This window comes from Ictalurus furcatus, chromosome 22 (assembly GCF_023375685.1).
Source record: "Ictalurus furcatus strain D&B chromosome 22, Billie_1.0, whole genome shotgun sequence".
NCBI lineage: Eukaryota > Metazoa > Chordata > Actinopteri > Siluriformes > Ictaluridae > Ictalurus > Ictalurus furcatus.
In genome coordinates, this window is record NC_071276.1 from 18,584,157 (window position 1) to 18,610,218 (window position 26,062).

Genomic DNA, 26,062 nt, shown 5'->3' on the forward strand with positions numbered 1-26,062 from the left:
TCAGTTAAACACGCTCGCACACACTCACACACACACTCACACACACACTCACACACACACTCACACACACACTCACATGCGCTCTTTTTTGTGAAAGTTGTAACTCTTAATTTGCTGAAAAGTACAGTCCATAAATGTTGAAAGGCACACAGGATATTCCCTAGCACTGTTATATTATGGTGTGTGTGTGTGTGTAGCTACATCTGGATTAAAGTTCAAGGAAAAAGAAAAGCTTTCAGCTTGTGGTAGTATCGGTGCACCGACACTCGACACATGACAATATTCACCTAATATTTCATAAATTGTATTAAAAATGTCCAAAGATATCCAATTTGATTTTTTATGACTTAAATAACACAGTTCGCACAATGCTAATCTGGTGGCTACTTACTTATCTGAGCTAATCGGCTACATCTGTGGTAAATGGGACATTGTTTATATGGGGTTTTTTTTTGCCAGACTATTAATAGTTGACAAGAAAATAAAGACGGATCAGAAGCAAAAAAAAAGAAGAGGAAGAAATAATAATAATAACAACCAGAAGACGGTCTAAATCGGATCTCGTTTCAGCTCGTTGGGATCCTGGTTCCTGTTTACCGGGGGGTCTATGGGCTTATATTCACTCTTTCGTCCCCAGGAGAAATAAAAATTACAAGGAAGGAGAAGACAACAGCAATTACGGGGTCTGCTGTGATGATATATCATCATATATGCAAAAATGTCTCATTTCTGCTCACGCTGTGTAATTAGAGCTCATGTCCGTTCTGTCATTACGGCTGGAAATAGACTGAGCCGTAATAACCATAAATCATCAGGCCATGAGCACAGACATGAAGCAGGAAGTGGAAACTGCATGTTTAAAGCTCTATAGGAAAAACAGATGAGACCATCTACATCATCGCTATAACGTCCTTGTGCTTCCAAGCTGATTTTTGTCATGTCATGAATATTAATGTTTGTAAGTGCTACTTGAATGTTTTTCCTGTTCTAATCTAATAGCCGCATTTAAACTCCAATTATAGCAATATATAATTAACTTCAAGCATAATGTGTTGGGCTGCTGATATTTTTTCCACCATCGCTCAGTCTAGGAAGATAAAAAGGGTAAACGTGTTTCTGCTACAGCACGGGATCAACACTGAGGCACAAAAACCCTCCAGAAAACACCAGTATTCACCAACACACACCAGCATTCACCATCAGACACCATGTCTCACCATTAAACACCAACATTCACCATTAAATACCGACATACACCATTAAACAGCTAGAATTATTATTACAAACCAACTGTTATCAATATTGTTCACCATCAGACACAGACACATGCCATCAAACAGCAATATTCGCCATTAAATACCAACATATACCATCAGACATCATCATGCACCATCAAACACCAACGTTCTAGCATTCTCAGTGTGCCACCAACTTTCTCCAGGAAACATCACCATTCTCAAAGAAACACCAACAAACATCCACCATCAAACCCAGCATCCACCATCAAACACCATCATGCACCATGAAACACCGTCATTCTCCATCAAATACCAACATCCACCATCAAACATGAACAAACACCAACATCCTCCATCAAACACCAACACTCAACATCAAACACCAACACTCAACATCAAACACCAACACTCACCATCAAACTCCATCATGCACCATCAAACTCCATCATTCACCACCAAACACCATCATTCACCACCAAACACCATCATTCTCCACCAAACACCAAAATTCACCACAAAACACCAACATTTTCCATCAAACACCAACATTCATCATTAAACACCAACATTCACCATCAAACACCAACATTCATCACACATCATGCACCATCAAACACCATCATTCACCACCAAACACCAACATTCACCATCAAACACCAACATTCACCATCAAACACCATCACTCACCATCAAACGCCAACATTCTCTATCAAACACCAACACTCACCATCAAACACCAACATTCACCATCAAACACCATCACTCACCATCAAACGCCAACATTCTCTATCAAACACCAACATTCACCACCAAACACCAACATTCTCCATCAAACACCAACAGCCACAATCAAACACCAACATTCACCACCAAACACCAACATCCACCATCAAACACCAACATTATCCATCAAACACCAACATTCACCACCAAACACCAACATCCACCATCAAACACCAAAATTCACCACAAAACACCAACATTCACCATCAAACACCAACATTCACCATTAAACACCAACATTCACCATCAAACACCAACATTCATCACACATCATGCACCATCAAACACCATCATTCAACACCAAACACCAACATTCACCATCAAACACCAACATTCATCACACATCATGCACCATCAAACACCATCACTCACCATCAAACACCAACATTCACCATCAAACACCAACACTCACCATCAAACACCAACATTCACCATCAAACACCATCACTCACCATCAAACGCCAACACTCACCATCAAACGCCAACATTCACCATTAAACACCAACACTCACCATCAAACACCAACACTCACCATCAAACACCAACATTCACCATTAAACACCAAGATTCATCACACATCATTCTTCATCAAACACCAACATTCACTATCAAAGTCTCGGCTTCAGATAAAAATCGCAAAGTTAAACAGTGACAAGGAGAGATTGTCACAGAGTGTAATACTTTTTCATCAAAAGTCAGTGTAAATGATGAGTGTGCCTTTTTGGTCAAGGGTCTGTTGCGGTCATTAAGGAATTTAATATCATGAGACATTATGAAACAAATCACGGCCATTGCAAAAAAAAAACATACAGAGGATGAGAGGGCAGAGACACTGATGCAGCTAGAAGCTATCCTAGCAGAAGCAACTTTTTATCAGACTTTTTTTTTTTGTCCTTTTGTGAATTCTACAAAAAGTCCTTAAGTAAAGTGGATTTGCAACCATGTATTAAAAATGACAATTGAATTAATTTTGTCCAATTACATTTGTGTCCTTAAAAAGGGGAGAACCACATATAAAACGTGCTGTAATTCCTACACCGTTTCTTCGCCCGATTTCGATGTAAATATCCTCAAATTTCTTCTTAATTTTGTTTTCTTCTTCATTTTTATAATTATAATATGGAAATTTCAAACTTAGGCAGAAATTTAAGGAATTTCCCCAATGTGGGATCAATAAAGTTTATCTTAAAAACAGAAAAGCTTACAGCACTAACAGCAGTGTCTATGAAGCACCAGTAGAGGGCGGTGTGTAACTGCAGTAATGGAGTACTGATGTGGAGTCGTCCATGGTGAACACTAGAGGTGCACATATACTCATTTTTAAAGACTAATACATAGTATTTGATCTTAATTCATAGATCAGAAATAGAAGACAAATGCAAATAGTGTGTGTGTGTGTGTGTGTGTGTGTGTGTGTTGGGGAAGAGGGAGCTGGGAGTAAAACAAGAACGCTTGATAGTACTCAAGTTCATCAATCTGCATGATGATTAATCTAAAGCTAATACTTGTATATACAGTATAACTCATTTAAAGGTTAAAAAAAACTGCTGCTGTGTTTACTGTTGATGCTGTGAGCGGCCATTTTGACTTGACATCACGTGCTGAACGTGGTGGAGGAGATCAGCTCGAGTTCCCGAGTAGGAATTCTGTCTTGAGGAAATTTTCTGTCCTTTGTTTTCTTTTCTTCTTCCTATTCTGAGGTGGGAAATCACGAGTTATGATCTTCAGTCGAATGCAGAATTAGCATCAGCGCCTCAGCGCTCCAGGGTCCCTGGTCTGATCCTGATCTCGGGTCACTGTCTGACTGGAGTTTCACATGTTCTTTCCTCTGGGTTCTCTGGTTTCCTCCAACCCACCAGGTAGATTCACCCAGGCAGTGTGAATGTCTGTAATAATTTTGTTAACACTTAGTGAGGTTAACATGAGCATGAACATTTTGCAAAAGTGCTGCAGGTATATTAGACCTGCAGCTACATCAGGTGCTAAGTGTAGGTCTGGTGGACATCTGGAAATTAATGTAGACCTGAAATTATAGACATACACCTTCCTGAGTTAGGACTAAACCTCTAATGTGCAGGCAGCCCTGTTTGTGTTAATACTAACGTTCATGTTGTTGTTGTTCATGTCAATTCACATCTCAGGAAGGTTTAAACGTTTCAACATTTAGATCTACTTTATATACAACCCCAATTCCGAAAACGTTGGGACAGTGTGGAAAATGCTAATAAATAAAAACAAAGATTTGCAAATGTACTTTGACTTGTATTTTTTTTAAAAAAAATGTATAAAGACAAGGTATTTGGTGTTTTATCTGATCAACTGCATAGTTGTTTTTGTTTTTTTTTTGAAGATAAACGTTTATTTTGAAATTGATGCATGCAACACAATCCAAAAAAGTTGGGAGAGGGGCAATTTAGGACTAATAGCGATGTTACGAGTTGAAATAAGAAGGTGATGTGAAACAGGTGAGGGAATCTAATCATAGTATATAAGGAGCATCCAAAAAAGGTCTAGTCCTTCAAGAGCAAGGACGGGTTGAGACTCGCCGATCTGCCGACAGATGTGTCGGCAAATAATCCAACATTTTGAGAAGAACTTTCTCCAAAGACAAATCAGGAGGATTTTGGGCATTTCAACTTCTACAGTGCACAATATAATTAAAAGATTCAAGGAATCCGGTCAAATCTCGGTGTGTAAAGGGCGAGGCCGAAAACCACTTCCGAATGCGCGTGATATCTGATCCCTCAGACGTCACTGTCTTAAAAACCGAGTCTGTAATGGAGATCCTGACATGAGCTCGGGAATACTTTGGTAAAACTTTGTCAATCGACAACATTCGCCGCTGCATCCACAGATGCAAATTAAGGCTTTACTATGCAAAGCAGAAGCCGTACATCAACACTGAACAGAAGCTCCGCCCACTTCTCAGGACTCGGTCTCATCTGAGATGGACCGGAGCACAGTGGAATCGTGTTTTGTGGTCCGACGAGTCAACATTTAAAATAGTTTTTGAACAAAACAGCGGTCGTGTTCTCCGGGCCAAAGAGGAAAAGGACCATCCGAGCTGTTATCAGCGTCAGGTCCAAAAGCCAGCGTCTGTCATCGTATGGGGGCATGTCAGTGCCCATGACATGGGTAACTTGTACATCTGTGAGGGCAGCATTAATGCAGAAAGATATGTACACATTTTGGAGCAACATATGCTTCCATCCAGAGCAGGACAACACCAAACCACATTCTTCCCAGATTACAACCGCATGGTTGTGTAAGCAGAGACTGTAGGTGCTAGCATGGCCTGCTGCAGTCCTGACCTGTCTCCCATTGAGAACGTGTGGCACATTATGAAGCGCAAAATCAGGCAACGAAGGCTCCTTACACGCAGCTGAGGAAATGCATAATGGATGAATGCGGGAAATTTCTGCTCGCTAAACTTAATCAACCGGTGTCTTCGCTCAGCGTCCAAACGCTCAATAAGTGTTATTAAAAGAAAAGGTGATGTTACACAGCGGTAAACAGTCGACTGTCCCAACTTTTTTGGCGTATGTTGCAGTCATCAGATTTGAAAAGAGTGTATATTTTCGAAAATAAATTCAATTCACAAAGTAAAACATCAAATAACGTCTTAATAACGTGTTTTCAATATAGTACAGGATGAACTGAATTTTTGAACTGTCTGATTTTTTGCACTTTCCATACTGTCCCGACTTTTTCAGAATCGGGGTTGTACATCAGGTGCTAAGTGTAGGTCTGGTGGACATCTGGAACTTAATGTAGACCTGAAATTATAGACACACCCCCTCTTGAGTTAGCACTAAACGTCTAATGTGCAAGCAGCCCTGTTTGTGTTAATACTAACGTTCACGTCGTCGTTGTTGTTGTTGAAGTTAGACCGAGGGAGCAGCGAGTGCGAGGGCGTGTCTCTCTGCACGCAATAAAGCAACGTACATTCCTGACAATAAAACCAGCCCGAAGTCAAATTACAGAACGTGAGAAATGAGTCACATCTTACTCAGGAAACTCATGTCAGTTCACATCTCAGAAAGGTTTAAACGTTTCAACATTTAGATCTACTTTATATAAAGGTTTTTGTTGACATGTACGTATTATTTTGGGGTGTATTTTATTGTAGTGTACGCTAGTGTACAGTAAATGTCTGATTTCGATTATAGTGTAAACTTTATTGTATAAACAGGGCAATTCCACACAAAATGTCAACCTTAATATAAAAAAAATATAAAGTTGTGTGGACATGTTTGCCCATGTCTTTCTGTCAAAGAAACACTTCGTTTTCAAATATACTACCTTTAAAATTCTTTATATAATAATTATATAATTATATATAATATAAATATATACAATTATATATAATGTCTTTAAAAACTCAGAAATATGTCCATTCGTTTGCTGATAAAGTGCCGTGCAAATTAAACGCACAAATCAATAACGAGGTTTAAAAAAAACAAAAAAAAAAACATTTGCTTGTATTGTCCTCAAGAGGTTAAGCAACAACGTATTCAAATTGCTGGTTGAACTCTAGCCTGTCCCTGCCGTGAGACATTTTGTGAGAGCAAACGTTGCGTCTATAACCTCGCGGCTGCAGCAGCTGACTCGGAGAGATTTGTCTATTGTCTCTATTTAAATCACACACAAATATTCAGTCCATGAAGAAATTGGAGCAGAGGTCAGTAGGTAAATGTGCCGAGGCTGTGTACTTTCTGTCAGAGCCATATTACTAAGTTGATTAGTGAAATAATGACTGTACACTAACTATTTCTTTAAAACAGTGTGGCAGAAGATAATGGGTATGGTTAAAAGAGTTATTATGTTTGTCTTTAGCTACTTATTTAGCTTAGCTGAATTCATTTATAGAAGAAGAAGAAGTAGCCAGTCGCATGCTAGTCATTCTTTACTGAATAGTAAAAGTTTGCGTTAAAATGAATAGAATTAGAATAAAGAATAAAGAAGTCCACAATACTCGGAGCTTGGGATTTTTCAAAATTACCGCAGATTTTCCGCAGGTCTGGGCCGAGACGTGTCACGTGACGCACAAAAGCAGAAAAAACTCCATAAATTGCCTCGCAAATTTGCATCAAGCATTTTTGGCTGCGACAATCGCAAAAAACAAAAAACAAAAACAAAAAAACCTCAGTGTAATCCTGTATGGATTGATTTTGTACAGTTGTTGCGGTGTATAATAGAAGCGTTTCCAGAACGTTGGTGAGAAAAAGGAGTACAGAACACAGGAATTTCATTCAGGAATGTTGGGAATTCCTACTCATTATTCACTGCACATTACATAACGCTGTATTCGTGTCTAGACATCAATAACGTGGTGCTATACACACAGGTCCTTGCACGTCTATACGCCGCATTAACCTGGCCAGAACTTACACATAAGCAGTGTTTATTGAGCACTGAATACGACTTATATCATTTATAACTAACACACAAACAAAACCCATCACAAAGCTCTAAATTTCACAGGTTACACAATCCATACTGAAAGGTAGTATACGGTATATGCAAATTCAGCCATTTTTTAAAAAGGGAAACATACATTTCGAATAGAGATGGCACTGATCTGATACCCAGGATCGATATCGGGCTGATACCGACAAAAATGGTGGATCAGATAGAGAGAGAGAGAGACACACAGAGAGAGAGAGAGAGAGAGAGAGAGAGAGAGAGAGAGAGAGAAACACAAATTCACTTGCTCTGATAATGTAACAAATAGAAAAGTCTGGAATTGGATTTGGAAACTGGAAATTTTTACATATAAAGAGACTTGGTTTTTTTACACACTATATGACCAAAAGTGTGCACGGGGGCTTAGTGGTTAGCACGTTCACCTCACACCTCCAGGGTCCGGGGTTCGAGTCCCACCGTGGCCCTGTGTGTGTGGAGTTTGCATGTTCTCCCCGTGCTGCGGGGGTTTCCTCCGGGTACTCCGGTTTCCTCCTCCAGTCCAAAGACATGCATGGTAGGCTGATTGGCGTGTCTAAAGTGTCCGTAGTGTATGAATGGGTGTGTGAGTGTGTATGTGACTGTGCCCTGCGATGGACTGGCACCCTGTCCAGGGTGTACCCCGCCTTGTGCCCCATGCTGCCTGGGATAGGCTCCAGGTTCCCCGTGACCCTGAAAAGGAGTAAGCGGTAGAACATGGATGGATGGATGGATGACCAAAAGTTTGTGGACACTTGACCATCACACCATTCTTCTTCAAACGGTTACCACAAAGTTTAAAGCACACAATTGTATAGAAAGTCTTTGTGTGCTGTAGCGTTACGATTTCCCTTCACTGGAACTAAGACGCCCCAAACCCTGTTCCAGCACGACGATGCCGCTATGCACAAAGCGATCTCTGTGAAGACGTGGTGTGTGAAGGTTGGAAGAAGGTAGAAAAACTTGAGTGTCCTGTACAGAGCCCTGACCTCAATCAACCCCACCGAACACCTTTGGGATGAACTGGAACTGGAGCCTCCTCGACATCCCGACATCAGCACCTGCCTGATCTCAACCTCAGTAACGCTCTTGAAGCTGAATGAACACAAATCCCCACAGCCACACCCTAAAATCTAGTGGAAAGCCTTCCCAGAAGAGTGGAGGTTATAACTCTAACATGCTAAACTGCTAGCTGTAGACTTCGAATACTTGTTAGCTATGAGGTAAAAGGACCACAATGTTCATTTCATTTGTAGGTGGTGTTTAATTATAACACTAAAACTCGATTCGATTTGAAATGAAGACCTTTCGTGAGCGATGGCTTTAGTAAAGTTTATTTAATGTAAAGTTTTTAGGCTACTGTAAAGAAGGATTTTCTTGATGCTGGACTAGCATGGAGTGTTCTAGCATTTTCTGTGAAAGACAGTGTGAAAGAGAAAGCTGTGTAAACAAACACACACACACACACACACACACACACACACACACACAAATGCATATCTTCGCATAGATCCAAACAAGACCAGGAATGGGTGGGAAAAGTGCAGCCAGTTCAAACACACACACACACACACACACACACATACACACACAAATATGGGTAAATATGGCCTCAGGCCTGAGACTCCCCCAGCTGGAGTCCATCCCGGGGTGTGTGTGTGTATGTGTGTGCACGGGTGTGTCCCTGTAACACCTCTTCCAGATGATGGCATCTCCCCAGTGGGTTGAATGCCAGCACCGTATCCAGCCGACTCCTTATACACACACACACACACACACACACACACAGGATGTTTACTATGGCACTGTCTTGCTAACTGCTAATCTCGCATCGAAGTGACACAATGTGGCAGCTTTAAACACACTTTTAAAATGAGCACACCCCTTGTGTAAGCTTTAACAAGAGCACCTCAGAGACCAGCTTTCTAACACTACAACACTTGCATGGGCTCAGAGATCAGGGTGTTGTAACACAATGTTTAAAAAAAAACTTCGGCACTTCTGAATCGGTGTTAGTTCAGTTAGCGGTTGGTGCTAAGTGTAATTATAGTGTATTTTTAGTAGTACAAAGCACTTTACCAAAAATGTATTAACACATCTGAGGTAAATGTTGATATTCCCAACAGTTTTATATAGTTTTCACTGTCATTGTACCTTTACATTTTCTCTAACAGTGGCTCTAAGAGTAGTGCAGCTGTGAATAACAGGTTTATATTAATGCACTTGTATGACAGATGCTCTATAGCATGGACCTTGTCCACCAGCGTGGACCTCGAAATGTGAAGGATCTGGAGAGGTTCTGTACGGAGGAACGGTCTCAGATCCCTCGCCATGTATTCTCCAACCTCATCAGGCATTATAGGAGAAGACTCAGAGCTGTTATCTTGGCGAAGGGAGCTAGCACCAAGTATTGACTAAAACGGTGCTAATAATTGTTGCACACCTATATTTAACAAAGATATATATATATATATTTGAATTGTTTGATATCCATAACAGCAGAGTATTTTTGGGAATTTTTTTTAACAAAAGACCATAATGTTAAACAATAAAGACAATCTTCTTTGCTCATTTTTACCAAGGGTGCCAGTATTAGTGGAGGGCACTGTACCTCGGACTTACCACAGCTAATTGGCATCGTCTTGAACTCGGGGTTGAGGAGACCTTCCCGAGTAGGATTTTGGAGTCGAGGGGATGATTTCTTTAGCCGAAAGCAGATCATCTCTTCCAACATGTGATGGGAGTGAAGTCCTTTAACCTGCACAGGAGGAAATAGTATCTCCAAAGGGGTTTTCTCTGTCTTTAATGAATGTGTTTTTCTACAGAACTTTTGAGTCGCCCCCCCCCCCCCCAAAAAGATCATTTTTGTGCCCATAAATTGTACTTCAGTGCTTCTCTTTTTAAATGTTTTTTTATTAGTTACTGTTTTATGTGTATTGTAATCTGTTGTGTATTGTACTGCTGCAACAAAACAATTTCCCAATAAATTACTCTATCTATCTCTCTATCTATCTATCTATCACACAAAAAGCCCTGAGGAATGTTAATGGATTTCTACCTGATTTGCGTAGGTTCTTGATGAGCAAAACGAGCATGTTTTCGACTCATTTGTGTGCTTTTGCCAGACCGAGATGCATTGTGGGTGAATTTACTTTGTGTAACATTGACAAATTAGAATATAATTATATAAAACATGTTGTAGTGTAGTTACTGTGTGTGAAGAGTTTGAGCAGCTCTCTGGTTTTTGGTCAGTGTGTGTGTGTGTGTGTGTGTGTGTATCACACCGCTATCACATGACTCTGCTCAGCACCGGCACAGAAGAATGCAGCTCCTGTTTTCAGAGCAGAAACCATGTTTCAGAAACCTCCACGAGCTCTGCTGTGTGTATAATGTTTCACAAAACCGCTTTCTTTCTATCTTTCGTTCTTTTCACACTTGCTCACACACACAGCTCTGTGTACTATCTTGTATCTTCAGTATAACAACAACATGTCAACTTTCCTGGAAATCAGCAGCATACTACAGTATTTGCGCTGAGTTTCATCATCCTCCTGTTTCGACCTACGATGACTTTTTTTTTTTCACTTTTAAAGAGAGGGGATGTTTGAAAAACTCCGGTCTGTTCAAAATATTCGATCTTCAGTAAGTCGTGAGCTGAGATGCATGGTGTCATATTGGGAAATTACCATTCCATGACCCCAGTGCTACTGATGGTCATTGTGTTGTACTTGTTATGCATCAGAAAGTGAAAGCATTACACATAAAATAAAAATCCTGGCTACTTTGGTTAGTGAAATTCTCTCGAAGAGGGGATGTCCCTGCTGTATTAGTCGTAATGGGGAAGGCTGACATGAAACTAAATCCATGGGACTGTGAGAGTGAGATCACAGCTAGTTTTCTTTTTGGTGAAAGCAGAAGTATATTGTGCTTATGCCTGTGACTGAACATTGAATGGTGGTGAAGCAGGTTGTGAGTTCAAATCCAAGGAGGGCTCCCATTTACACTCAGGCCCTGTTCAGACTAGTGCGTTTTCGTTTTAAAACGCATGACTGTTGCTACGGTTACGCCTATCGTCTACACTACTCCGGCATTTTCCACCCTCGAAAACGGAGACTTTTGGAAACGCCGAAGACCCCGTTTTAGTTTGAAAACTCCGGGCTCGCGTTTCAGTGTAAACGGACCAAAACGAAGACTTTTGAAAATGAAGGTGTGGCTCCGCCCACATTCGCCCCCATGATCAGGTCTCCTGGATCATTGCGTATCCTTCCCTGATTCGTCAAGCCCCTTCCACATGACCGTGACGCTTCCTCGATCGTATACGCAACAACACGGAGACCGAACCGCAAGCTTTGCTGGCTTTGTCGTCATTCTTAGCAGCCGTTGTGCAGTTCAATTCTGTATTTTATAATACTGCAGCTGCTACATGCGCAAGAGGCGAGCTAAAATTAGAGCGATCGCCAACAAATCTCATTTCGAGGGGCGTAAGCCCTACACGGAACGCCCCACAGTGTGCATAAATGGTCATGTGACATGCGTTTTCAGTCATGTAGTGTGGACGGAGATCGTTTCTGAAACACGCCGGAAACGCCAGCATGGACGAGGATCGTTTTCATTTTAAAACCAAAGCCCACTAGTTTAAACAGGGCCAAAGCTTTCTTAACCATTTTAAGAACCAGCCAGAGATTTCCATCAGTTTACAGGCTATATTATTATTATTATTATTATTATTATTATTATTATGATGATGATGATGTAATCATAGAGATTTTACCATTTAGCATCTACAGACAGCAGTGCCACATTGTCTTAAATGACAATTACACAAAATGCAAGACAGTTTTTATTTAACTCGTACAAAATGTTCCAAAGGTTAAGGTTAGGATTAGGGCTGAGGTTAGTGTAAGCACATTTCTGTGTGATTTTATGCGCAAAATAAAAGAGAACAGAATGAAAATAGCCTTCTTCCTCATTTGTCTGATTCAAATTTCTCAAGATTTTCGATGGCTATGGATAGATATCCTGTCTATACAGGAACTCCGTGTTCAAATAATATCCTGCACACAGAATATCTCCATCCACATGGAAAATGCATAAATGTTAAGTGCGTAGTGTGACGACTGCATTTTAGAAGTCATATGGGGGTTTTTTGGGGTTTTTTTTTTTTTTTAAATAAACCTCAGCCAAATAAGTATTTCACAATAATGTTCCCCATGTTTTCATCGGAAGATAAAACCATTAGGTGGAAATAAGCAAAGACAAACTAGAAGTCGTTCTGAAAAGCACTTTTGAACATATATTTCTAAAAAAATTTGTTGACTGTGTTGTTGGTGTGCCATTATAATGAATGGATTATAACCTCACTAATAGCTATCAGATAACTGTATATCTAATGCTTTAATGATTTAACTTCTTCTAAGCTCTTCTTCTCTTTCTTGCACTCCCATGAGGCTAAAATCCAAGAAAATCACATTTCTTCCCTTAACATCATCATACACATAAAATAAACCCCTCATTTGACCTGCTTCTGATTCCCACCCCAAACAGCAGTGGAGTAAAAAGCTTTTGCATTTTACGACAGTGATTTGTTTATTGCGATTGTCATCACCTAGCCTGTAACACACACACACACACACACACACTACCATTCACAGGCTAATCACACACACACATACACACACACACACACATACGCATTGCCATTACACTTGACAGACTGATATTCTCCAAACCTTCTTATTACACCTTTTCTGCACAACTTGTAATTAAATACATTTAAAAAAAAAAACTAATCCTAAAATATTTATTATTGTTGACGTTTTTTCAACTAGGAAAGGAAGAAAGAAAGTAAATAAGAAAGAAAGAAAGAAAGCTTGGGAAAAGAAAGAAAGAAAGAAAGATACTGGGGAGAGAAAGAAAGAAAAAAGCTTGGAAGAAAGAAATTGGGGAAAGAAAGAAAGAAAGAAAGAAAGAAAGAAATTGGGGAAAGAAAGAAAGAAATAAAGAAAGATTGGGAAAAGAAAGAAAGAAAGAAAGAAAGAAAGAGATTAGGGGAAGAAAGAAAGAAAAAAGCTTGGAAGAAAGAAATTGGGGAAAGAAAGAAAGAAAGAAAGAAAGAAAGAAAGAAAGAAATTGGGGAAAGAAAGAAAGAAATAAAGAAAGATTGGGAAAAGAAAGAAAGAAAGAAAGAAAGAGATTAGGGGAAGGAAGAAAGAAAAAAGCTTGGAAGAAAGAAATTGGGGAAAGAAAGAAAGAAAAGGAAAGAAAGAAATTAGGGGAAAGAAAGGAAGAAAGAAAGAAGCTAGGAATGAAGAAATTAGGGAAGGAAAGAAAGAATGTAATTGGCATTCAGAACTAAAATGTCTTTCCTAAGCTCGAAACTGGATATTTGGTGTAAAAGAGAAATTCTGTATGTGGATGTGTCATCACCCTCCACCCCAAACTATTTATTTTAAACTCTTACTATAGCTCTTTGTGTTAGATACATGATAAATACAGAAGAGAAGTACGTCTTTAAGGGTTCAGTGACGTGTGGCCTTTCCCACGTGATCTGTGCTGTAAAGCTGATCACTTTCTATTCACACTTTATCACACTCTTAGAGCTTTTAAAAGCATCTATCATTATTACTCATGTTCATCCCGTGTGTTCATCCTGCCAGTCAAGATGAATTGAATCTAATCCAACCTCTCGTCTACACAAAACCTCTTAAAACACACAGAAGGCATTTGATAAAGTCTAAGGTAAACACTTAGGTGTTTTCTTAAATAATTTATATTAAAAATGAGACTGGAATGAAACCTGAATACTTTACCACGGCAGGAAAGTAAAGTTACAGCTTTACCTCCGACTATTACAAAACTCTGACACTGGAGACTCCTTACAAAAAAAAAGCTAAATAAATGCATCCTTATAGAATGCTTCACCAAACAGTCCCATCCAAAAGTATTGGAACTGAAGACATTTGGGTTTGAGATCAAAATATATCAGAATTTCAGTTCTCCTGATTTCCTGATAGTTTCCATCTCGATGTGTCTTCAGCGTATAGCAAGAACAAAAGAATCGTCCTTGCTGTTCCAATACGTCCGGAGATGACTGCATTAACGACACGTTTTTAATCCATTTATGCAGCGTCCACGTGCAAGTTGCTATTATGGTAACGATAAAATATTATCTCATAACGAGTGCATTAATATGAACCTGTGATTTGCGGCTGCACTACTGTCAGAGCTGCTGTTATATACACCTTCCGACCAATCAGAATCCAGAATTCAGAATATAGGTAGTAAATTATTTTTGATAGTATAAATTGACGTTGTTGTGGGGTATTTAAAAAAAAAAGTTCTCTTTACTTTTTCATTCGTATTAAACCATAAATGTGATATCTAATCCTTGCGGTTATTTTAGTATGATAAGAGATTATAGTAAACTGCTAAACTAGATCAAATTGTTTTGTTTTTATTTAAAGTGTCAAAAGTTTTCCAAAGCTGATCTAATTACTGAAACCAGCTCACTAGCCGGAATATATGATGCAATCTGATGAAATATTTGGCCTCCACATGCACAAAAACAAACACTGGAAATGTGATACTATAGCACTAAAAGTATGCACACTTCACTATGTAGTACGCTAGTATGCAAATTCTAGCAAACTGAATGTAAAGTACATCAGATTTTCTGACCAATAAGCATACGAGTCTTCATGACGCAGACGTCCCGGTCAACCAATCAAAACGCACCACGACAGTAGATATAGAATGCCAAGGGACGACAGCCGGCATTTTCTGTGGGGCAAGAAGAGGAGTAGCAGAAGCGTAGAGATTTACCTTAAATCTCTTTCCTCCTTTAATAATATATTTAATCGGGTTTCCGAGATCCCGAAAACAAACACACAATGGTTGTGGTGGCAGCAGGGCCCGGAGGAGCCCATAAAGTGCTTCTCATTTCTTCTTCTTCACACTCCAGTGACTCTAATGCCGCTGCTCCTCCTTTACGGAAAAGGCAAAGACTCACACATCTGAGTCCTGAGGAAAAAGCACTTCGGAGGTGAGAACGCTGGGTTAACGCTTTCTTAAAAAGATTAGATAATACAATTTTAGTATTCGCTATCCTCGAGGCTGTTTTTGAGTGTGTTATAAATCGATAAATTGTTCCGTATCGACTGAGAAATGGCTAAATTTCGACATCATGGTTGCCAGATTGGTCAGGTGTGCATTTATTAAGCGAGAACAGAAGGAATGTGTTTTCTTTTCGTTCTCACTTTCACCATCTTTCTTTTTCATATACTTCAATAATGCAATCACTTCTGTTCTTTATAATCTATGTCGTGAAATCAACTTTTTACCGTGCATAAAAGGGGAGTTTTCCGATGGATATTTATTATTAAACTTCGAGCCTATTAAGCAGGGTTGCCAGATAGAGCGTGAGATGTTTAATATTTAAAAAAAAAAAAAAACAGGCTGGGGTTTTCAACTCTCTCCCAAACATATTGCCAAATATTTTTGCAATCTCTTTATAGCCAAAAAGTTTTATTCTTAAGTATTGTTTAGGGTGTGTGTATATGAAGTGTCTGTGGGGTTCAACGGGGGTAATTTTCCCGTTAAATGGCTACGCAACCGCTAAAGCCTATTAACCAGGGTTGCCAGTTTCCTTTAAAATTAGATTAAATATAGTACAGTCGCCAGAAATGATCTGTATTTCCCCTTAGCTCCTTATCTACACGTCTTCCTCCGGTTTTTAAAATTTATTAATTTTTGTTGTTTCTTTCACAAAGCGTAGAAATTAACTATAAACACACAAGCTTGCATATAAACCAGCACTAATAAACAAATGATCTGGAAAACTGTATTTATATATAGGGGAGTGATAACATTTTAAAAAAATAATAATAAAGCAAAAGAGAACTACCTGTTTTTTAAAAGTATATTTTTGACTTGTATTTAAGCTTGTAAATCCAGATTTTAGGTTTGAACTTGAAACAGGATTAATATAAACTATAAAGTATTTATATTAGCGTATAGTGTTGCCAGATTGAGCTTTTTACCCCTGCGTACTTTCTTGACGTTTCCATTGCGTTAATTTGCGCTACAAGGGCACCAGTAGGTCTAAAGTAGAGTTTTAATAAGATTAATGGCTTAAACCCTCCCTAAATTACTACTTAAACCAGGACTGAGATGCATATAAAATGCAAATCTGGCAACCCTGAAGCCACACCTGTTTATGCATATTCAGTTCTGCCTGCGTGGCAAAGACATGGCTGAACATCTCACTGCACTTCTTTGCGGATTTAATGCAAATCACTTGCGTTATTATACAACATGTGGAATAAATCTCTCATTGCATGCACGTTCAGTCGGCTGCATCTAATAAAATAAAGTTTTGAGCAAATATCCAAGGTGACTGTGTTTTTGTTTCGTTATAGGAAACTGAAGAACAGAGTTGCAGCACAGACGGCACGAGACAGAAAAAAGGCCAAAATGGGAGAACTGGAGCAGCAAGTCCTGGAACTGGAGCATGAAGTAAATTTAGTTAGATAATTAAAAAAAAAAAAAAAAAAGCGTCACAATTGTATGTCAAGTGACCTTGACTGATCTCCTCCTCCTCCTCCTCCTCCTCCTTCCAGAATCAGAAACTTCACCTGGAGAACGAGATGCTGAGAGAAAGGACGAGCGATCTGATGAGCGAGAACGAGGAGCTGAGACAGAGGCTGGGGTTGGACACTCTGGTCAGGAAAGAGAAGGTAATGCACACGCCGAGATAAGACTTCGGAGGGTCTTTAAGCTGGACGATGAAAGGCATATACGTGAACCTTGAACTTTAAAACTGAGGAGAAGCAAACAAGCTGTTTAAATCCTCGTGGTGGTTCTGCTACCATAGGGTGGAAACAGCTTAGACGAGCCGCTTAACCCTGTTCTTAGTGAATTTGAACTGAGTGGCCGTTTTATTCCAAAATTTTCCGTATAGTAACCCTCATACTGTGGTTGTAATACTACACATTACTATATGTATAAATGTATGATTTTTATTACTTTTATTTATTATAGATTTTTAAAAATGGCTTGCAGTTCTTACCATTCCTCCCCGTGTGTGTGTAGGTGCAGGTGTTGGAGTCCGGCGTGAGCGATTTGGTTTTGCTGAACGGGTCTTCTGAGTCAGCAGCACTCAGGCTACGTGTGCCTCCGCAGCAGGTGCAGGCCCAGCAGTCATCAAAGCCGAAGAGTTCACCCTGGATCCTCACACTCCTGACGCTGCAGACTCTGAGGTGAGCGTCATTTTTTTTTTTTTTTTTTTAACGTTTTACACTCCAGGTCTCTTGGGTTAGTTGTAGAGCTCTCCGGGATTAGTCCGTTCCGCTTCCGACCAAATTCGTAGAGCTGAATCACTGACTCGACTCGCACGGGAAGTGAATCGAACGTGGCGGGTTTTGGGTCGATTCATCGTGCTCTAAGGTACACTTAAGTTACTGGTGCGATCGTTTATTGTGGAATCCGGATAACGTGGTACTTTTAATTACCTGGAGCAGGTATGTGTTTAGATAAGGGCCAGGACTTAATCTTGTAAGAGAGTAGATCTCCAGGAACAAAGGCCACTAATATGCTGGGTTTACCATCCCCCCCCCCCCCCCCCCACCTTCCACCCCCTTCTGCTTACACTTGAACAATAGTTTTTGATAACGAATAAAGAAAAAGAAACGACTTCAAAATCATTCACATATTTTTGGTTTCAGTTTCTATATTTAAGAAAAATTAAAAAAAATATTTACAGGAGTTCACTCCAGGAAATGCTTTCATTACCTAAAGCACCGTTCCTGTTCATCTGGTTCGATCAGCATGAATTAAACTGTCTGTGATGAGAAGCGGTTTGAAACGCCGGTCACTTCTTGTTTGGCTGGTTTGCTAGCTAAGTAGATCACGGCTAGTCAGATGCGTCGTGCAGTTACTCGTTTTGGAGCGTTCTCGTAATGTGTTTCTTCTTGTTACGCTGGTTTTCTAGAGAAGGATGTGGTGTTGAGTCATGCAGATAAGTGGTAATTTTGAATTGAGTGTGCGATGCAATTCTTTGGAGAAATGATAGGACATGTATTACGTGGAAGGTCTGATCACAAAGCATGATTCTGTAGTTAGTTGTTGGTAAGTATGGAAACGGTCATTTGGTTCTCGTATATTCCGCTTATTGGGGGACGTTGATGGGTTTTGGTGGAACTTCCTGGAAGTCGTTACAGTGTTTAAGCTAGAAAGAATGAAGCTAATGATGATGAATCTTGTTCATTTTGGACCATGTTGTGACTCTTTTGATTTTTCCTGCTCCACAGTCTGATCTCTTGCTTGGCATTCTGGACATCATTGAACCAGAGCTGTTCCTCAAAGAAGTTCAGGAGCCGAACCTGGCTCAGCAGCTCCTGCTGGTCGGCTCGGCCACCGGTTCGCTACCTGCCCCCTCCCCTGGAGCTGTGGGGACCGCACCAGTTAAGCTGGAGGCCCTTAATGAACTGATCCAGTTCGACCACATTTACACCAAACCGGTGGCGATGGAGGAGGAGGAAGAAAAGGAGGGCGCCTACGAAGTGAGCATCGCAGACGAGCAGGACACCGTCGTCTTCTCGCCGTCCTCCGAAGACGAGGAAGTGGAGGTGGAAGTCGAAACGGTGTCCGTCAAGGACGAACCGGAGGAAGTGGTCATCCCCGTGACGGACAGCGACTCGATCGGGGTCGACGACTTCCTGTCCGAGGCGTCCCCTTCTTTCGGAGGCTACGACAAGGCGGCGTACCTGATCTCCGATACGTACAGTGACTCTGGATACGAAAGGTCACCTTCCCCTTTCAGCAACATGTCGTCCCCGCTTTGCTCCGACAGCGCCTGGGAAGACATGTTTGCTAACGAACTCTTCCCACAACTCATTAGCGTCTAATAAATAAATAAATAAATAAAACCAATCTGTTGGTTGGTTTAAATGTAATCCTAGCGTACTAAGCGATTACTATACGCTTCGTTAATGTACAGTCAGCACAAAAATTCTTTCTTTTTAAAAAAACAAACGAAAAATGAAACCCTATTTAATATGGAAAATAACTGCCGTTTGTTCTCTGCTGGGACATGGACACTGGAGCGCCAAAAGTAGCAATTGGATGAATCTGAGATTCATGTTCAGTATTTTTTGTCTGGGAGAAGGGAAGTTCTCTGTGGGGAAGGTTTTTTTTTTTTTTTTTTTTTTTTTTTTTTTTTTAAAAGAAAGATGTATTTATTTGTACCTTGTTCCAGAGTCCTGTAATCGTAATGTCTGCTTTAATATCGTATAATGTAATCTTTATTAGCGCCCTCCTCATGGAATCATGTATTGCATTAAAAAAAAAATTATGCATCGCATCTTGATGGTCTCGATTTCCCCTTTTTGTTTTGTTTTTTTTTTTTGTGTGTGCCGTGTTTTAATACACATCTTGGGATCAGTGTACAGACTTCCACAGCTCACACAGTCCTGTAATCTCTAATTATACAGTCTGCAGAGCAACGCTCTTGCTCAAGATTAGTCGTAATCCGATTCCAGATGTCTACACTTCACTTCTGACTGAGCTGCATGCAAAAGAGAGATGTATTTCGTTAAGGAAGGTGCAGTTTTCAAAACTATATTCAGTTTCGGCAGGTGTACACGGATTTAAATAAAACCCACACACGCACACAAACCCCCCCCCCCCCCCCCCCCCCAAAAAAAAGTCAGCTAATTTTGTACACTCTGCTTTTATAAACACTTGTAACTGACAGAATATGTCCACAAATTAATGATGTAATATCACTCTCAAACATCCATTCTGAATAATCCTTGTGTCTTACATGGTAAAAGAAATGCGCTACAGGTTAATTACATATGATGCTGAAGATGTTAAATCTACTCGGGTATTAAAAATGAACGTGGTAAGCGGTTCTGAATACGCTGGATGGAAATCCACTTTTGGATTTCGCTGAAATAGATTTGTGTGCTGTCAGTTAACGAGGATTCTTTCTCTGTCCTTTTTAAAAAAATCTATCGCTCTATAAGGAAGAACAAGTTTAGCTCAGAGGTACCGTATGTTCAGCCTTGCTCTATGGAGTTATGCTGCAGTCCATTGTGTGTATGTGTGTGTGTGTGTGTGTGTGTGTGTATATATATATATATATATATATATATATATATATATATATATATATATATATATATAAAATGGACAAGACTGACATTATACATAGTTTCTCATTATTATAACATTTCCTATAGAAATTCACAATACACGTTAATGTAAAATGAGTCTAGAGGAGCAAGAGAACACTCTTTAGATTTACTATCTCCACAGGAAAACTTCAACACCTGACTGGTCCCGCACCAGATAATGAGCCTTTATTGGTCACGTATACGTTACAGCACAGTGAGATTCTTTTCTTCGCATACCCCAGCATGTTAGGAAGTTGGGGTCAGAGCGCAGGGTCAGCCATGATACAGCGCCCCCTGGAGTAGAGAGGGTTAAGGGCCTTGCTCAAGGGCCCAACAGCGGTAGCTTGGCAGTGTTGGGGCCCGAACCCCCGACTTTCCGATCAGTAACCCAGAGCCTCAACCACCAAGTCCACCACTGCCCCACATCTGACTCACAGACACGGATGATACCTCAAATCGCTCGGATTTCCCCCATACTCACATTGAGAAATCAGTAGCAGGACACAACAGGCCATAAACTGAGTGTAATCACCAAACCACTGCAGGCATGTCGTACATCAGAACGGTCGGCTCAGCGAGGAGAATTGCATTATGTAAAGAATTACATTAGAAAGATTGCAAAATACAAAAACCTGCCATTGAAATCGGAAACGAAATGGAATTTCTTCCAACGTATTCCTAAAAAGTGAAAAACTCTCTGGTGAGAACTTACCTGGATGTTCTTCTGAAACCGAACATGAAGAAGGGGATGAATAGAGAGAATGAGTGTCTCACTTGTACAACTGTGAAATTCAACTTCAGGTCAACATTCAGTGTCAGTATTTATGATACAAATTCAAAATAATAATAATAATAAGAAGAAGAAGAAGAAGAAGAAGAATGAGTGAATGAATAATTCTGATGTCGAGCTCTGATTCTGATACTGAAGTCAAATTTGATACGTTTGCTTTTTAACTTTATTCAATTATCATTCATCTACTAATTTATCATTCAAATACTTTCACCCAAGGCAAGCTGCAAATAATGAATCGTTAATCATTAACGAGCTTGTTATATACAATACAGCCGACTTTGTCTCTTCGTCACAGGTCGAATTGCCCTGCGAGACTTTGTCACATGTGTCCTGCTCTATAATAGGAGATAAGATAAAGGCTGGGACTGTGTGTAAAACACTGTTCAGGTTAAGATGTTCCTGTTCAATCACACACACACACACACACACACACACACACACACACACAGATGAAAGTCTAACTTATGCAACAGCCCAGTTGTACTTTGGCTACAGGGATAAACTGCAGATTCCTGTTCCTGTCTGTAAAGCGGCGGGTACGGTGGTATTTTCTTTTTGGTCACACCCGTTAATTGTCCTCAGGCTAAATCTGTCAGTCTGGGCGGAGAGGATTTCTTTAAAACTAAAGAAAGCGCAGGGTGGGTTTGTTGTTAGAGCACAACATATTTAACATCGTCAAACAGGAGTAGTCAGGTTAGATTATTGAAGATAACTGAAGCGTAAATGAACTTTAAACTGCAAGCAATGTAGCAGGAAAAAAAATTTTAAAAACACTTTGTAGGGAAAAAATATATGTAAAAATGTCAATTCTATAAGATACAGGTAACCTTTATGATTGTTTAATATTTGAAAATATTTCATATAGATGTTTACATTGTTGCTAATTAGCTTGTTACACAGTATACAGTTGAGTTTACATACGCCTTGCTGAATCGGCTAAATTAATTTAAAAACTATTACTTAAAATAAGAGAGATCATAAAAATCACAAGACACAATAATAACTGAATTTACACAAATGAACCAGCGCAAAAGTTTACACACGCTCGATTATTAACCCCGCGTGTCGTTACCTGGATGATCCACTACGTGATGTGTTTATGTTCTGTGAGAGTTCTTCACGGGTCTCTTGTTTGTCCTGAGCACTTAACCTCCCCACTGTTCTTCGGAAAAATCCTCCAGGTCCTGCACATTCTTTACTTCTCCAGAAACTTCATCTTTTACCCCTTTCCTACATGATGTTCAGATCCGTCTTTTCACACCGAGGACGACCGAGGGACTCGTACACGACTATTACAAAAAGGTGCGAACGTTCACCGACGCTCAAGAAGGCGACACGATACATTAAGAGCGCAGGGGGGTGTAAACTTTTGAACAGGATGATCGGCGTAAATTGTTATGAATGTGTCTTCTGGCAAACGTAGCTATCTTATGTAGCTTCTGAAGGGCGGTGCTAAATGGAACAATAAGAACTTTAAACATTACATGCGTAAAAGACACGATTTCTACTTGGCATGCTTAATGAAAACTCACACGCAGCTTATAGGTAGTTTTTGCATTTTTTATTGTTATAATAACACGCTTTTCATAGTATGCCTGTCGACTTGACTTCACATTTTATTTTGCACCGCCACGCCTCTGTGCGTTCACGCTGCAGTATAATTAGTTGTGAACTTCCTGTGGCAGGAAATGAGGTTTGGGGTTTCTGACGCAGTGAGTTTCACTCTGCCTGTGTGTTTTGACGAAAGAAATACGACTGATGCGGTTTCTTTTATCGCCAAATAAAGAAACCGGCGAGAAATCGGCCCACGTTCTTCAGCGTTACGCGTTACGTTCCGGACGATGACGAGAGTGTAGAAATACAGACGAGGGATGGTTTCACTGTGGAGAACACCGGCGGAAGATCACATGTCAGCGGTGGGACTTTCTGTCCGTGCCATCTTGTCCCTGCTGATGCTGCCGTGTCCCATCCGGTGAAGTCCGGGCTTAAATTAAAAGCCGGATCCCAGCTGTTTCTGTCCATCGCTATACAGGGAAAACCCCTTCAGAGTGAAAATGTCTCGGTATTCCCTTTCGAGATGAGGAACGCTAAAGAATGAGGAAAATTCCCGAACGAGGAAGCCTAAAGAATAACGAGGAATGATGAAATACTGGTGGAATGAGGTGGAAGTAATGCAGGTCACACAGCTGCTCAGATGATTCAAGGAACATAAGATATACGACAATTCGGTCTAAATAGAACCGTCAGCGTTGACCAAACTCCTTTACGAGTTCTTTAAGACTGGTCTTGAGACAAAAACGACTAATTCAGGGGGAAAGAGAAACGTGTACGGTATTGGACATGGAGTTTAGGATCTAAAATAGCAATGGTGGATCATCTAGCATGCATGTGAGGCCTCAGGCAATTAGGATCAACCTTCAGGGCACGGTGTAGTCTTGGGTTACGTTTCAGTATGATTTTTAACGCCCTCGTCAACGTCGGTTTGAAATTCCTCCTTGGTTCATCTTTAAAACCTGGACTGAATGCAAACAGCACCGATGGATTATTTTTAATCTGCTTTTATCACTCCAATCCTACTCTAGCGGATGTATCTCCTGACGGTTGTGTGTTCCGCGTGTTCTCGTCGAAGGATCTTCTCTCCTCTTGGGCAAGATGTAAAGTGCATCAGGACGCGTGAGGAAAGTATCGTGTTTCTGTCCTCAGATGGACTATAAGTCCCTCGAGAACACACTTATACGTTCTATTTTAGGGGCTCGTGAGCTCGTGAGATTACAGCGGGGGTAAATATGAAACTGGGTGTTGTTTTATGTTAAGTATTAATAAGACCTCGTAAATAAAATGAAGCCATGCGAGAGCTTTTTGCTCCATGGAAAATCTCCAAAAATATTAAAATGCTAAATATTAAAAAATCCTACGCTCTTTCAATAAATAAACAAACAAACAAACAAATAAATAAATAAATTTTTTTTCTACCCAAATGCTGGGTTGAGCCATGTGGGTCATTTAACTGGGTTATTTTCTCAGTCTTGGGTAGTTTTGGGGTAAGTTTTACCTCAGGTGGAGGTAGCGGTTTTCACTCGGACAGACTGTTAGAGTTATTTGGAGAAACAAGGTTCGTATCGATATATTTATCCGTAGAACCATTACAGTGCACTAGAAAAAGCTCAAACGTGCACGAACGGTCCAGTTTACATGACGGTAAATGCACCGCTATCTTCGTTAGCTTTGGCGTACTTGTCTGTAACGCCACTGGATCGTAAGTCGGCTTCTCGGGGGTTTTTTTTTTTCTTTTTTAGATGTTTTAAACGTCTCCTTTGATCAAAATCTGACCTTTTCGTCTTAAATATACGACTTATTCGAGTCATTTACTTCGAAGTCTATATACTATATGAACCCCACTTTAGCAGCTCTAGCATTACATTACCGAACACCTTCTTGTGTATAAATAAAGGAGAGACCATGTTGACGCATGTATTTGTTTATAATGTGGTAGATTTGACATTTTCAAACGGTAAAAATAACCCTGAAGATATTAACCCGTTCATGAAATGAAATGAACCCAGCGTTTTTGTAAAAAACGAAACCATCCTTTGGGTTGAAAAACAACCCGTTTGCTGGGATAAAATGAACAACCCAACTTGACGGGTTAGTTTAGCCCAAAATGTGGTCTGTCCTATATTTACCCAGGTGTTGGGCTGAAAATAACCCCATTTGGGTTGTTTTTCTCCCAGTGATTTTTAGAGTGTACCGACTGATCGCTAGGAATTTATCAGTGACCGGACCGTTTGTCACGACAGTGTACTTGGAAGTGATGTTGAGTCTGATTGGTTTCTGCCTCACATTATGGCTTTGGATAAGAAACATCTCCTAGGTGAATAAATGCCACTATACAGCATATACATTAAAACCACCTGCCTAATATTGTGTACGTCCACCTTGTGCCACCAAAACAGCTCTGACCCGTCGAGGCATGGACTCCACAAGACCTCTGAAGGTGTGCTGTGGTATCTGGCACTGAGACGTTAGCAGCAGATCCTGTACAACTAGTCCCGTAGGTTGTGAGGTGGGGCCTCCATGGATCGGACTGGTTTGTCCAGGACGTCCCACAGATGCTCGATCGGACTGAGATTGAAGTCAGCACCTTGAACTCTTCGTCATGTTCCTCAAACCGTTCCCGAACAATGTTTGCAGTGTGTCAGGGCGCATTATCATGCTGAAAGAGGACACTGCTATTAGGGAATACCGTTGTCATGAAGGTGTGTACTCGGTCTGTAGCGACGTTTAGGTAGGTGAAACGTGTCAGAGTAACATCCACATGAACGCCAGGACCCAAGGTTTCCCAGCAGAACATTCCCCAGAGCGTCACACTGCTACAGTAGCTCTTCTGTGGGATCGGACCAGACGGGCTAGCCATAATAAAGTAAACAAAAATCGGTGTTTGGCGTGAAAACCCTTTGGCTTAAAATAAATAAATAAATAAATAAATAAATAAATAAAGTCATCTGAGGTACACTTTTTGCAGTTTCATAAGGAAGTTAGCTGATAAGTTTTACAGAGCATCTTGGAGAATCTGCTACAGTTCTTCTCGAGACTTTGACCATCACACTTTCTTCTGAGTCAGAGGAAGTGTG

The 26,062-nt window shown here is 40.3% G+C and overlaps 1 protein-coding gene across 1 annotated transcript; it reads left to right on the forward strand.

Annotated features, from left to right (window-relative positions):
* The first annotated feature begins 15,225 nt into the window (after positions 1-15,225).
* On the forward strand, positions 15,226-19,821 carry xbp1 (X-box binding protein 1). Its single transcript, XM_053610559.1, is given in 6 exon segments — positions 15,226-15,504; positions 16,880-16,976; positions 17,081-17,197; positions 17,553-17,609; positions 17,612-17,719; positions 18,770-19,821. Coding segments are annotated over 6 exon segments (1,128 nt in total). The 5' UTR covers positions 15,226-15,352; the 3' UTR covers positions 19,367-19,821.
* The last annotated feature ends 6,241 nt before the right edge of the window (positions 19,822-26,062 follow it).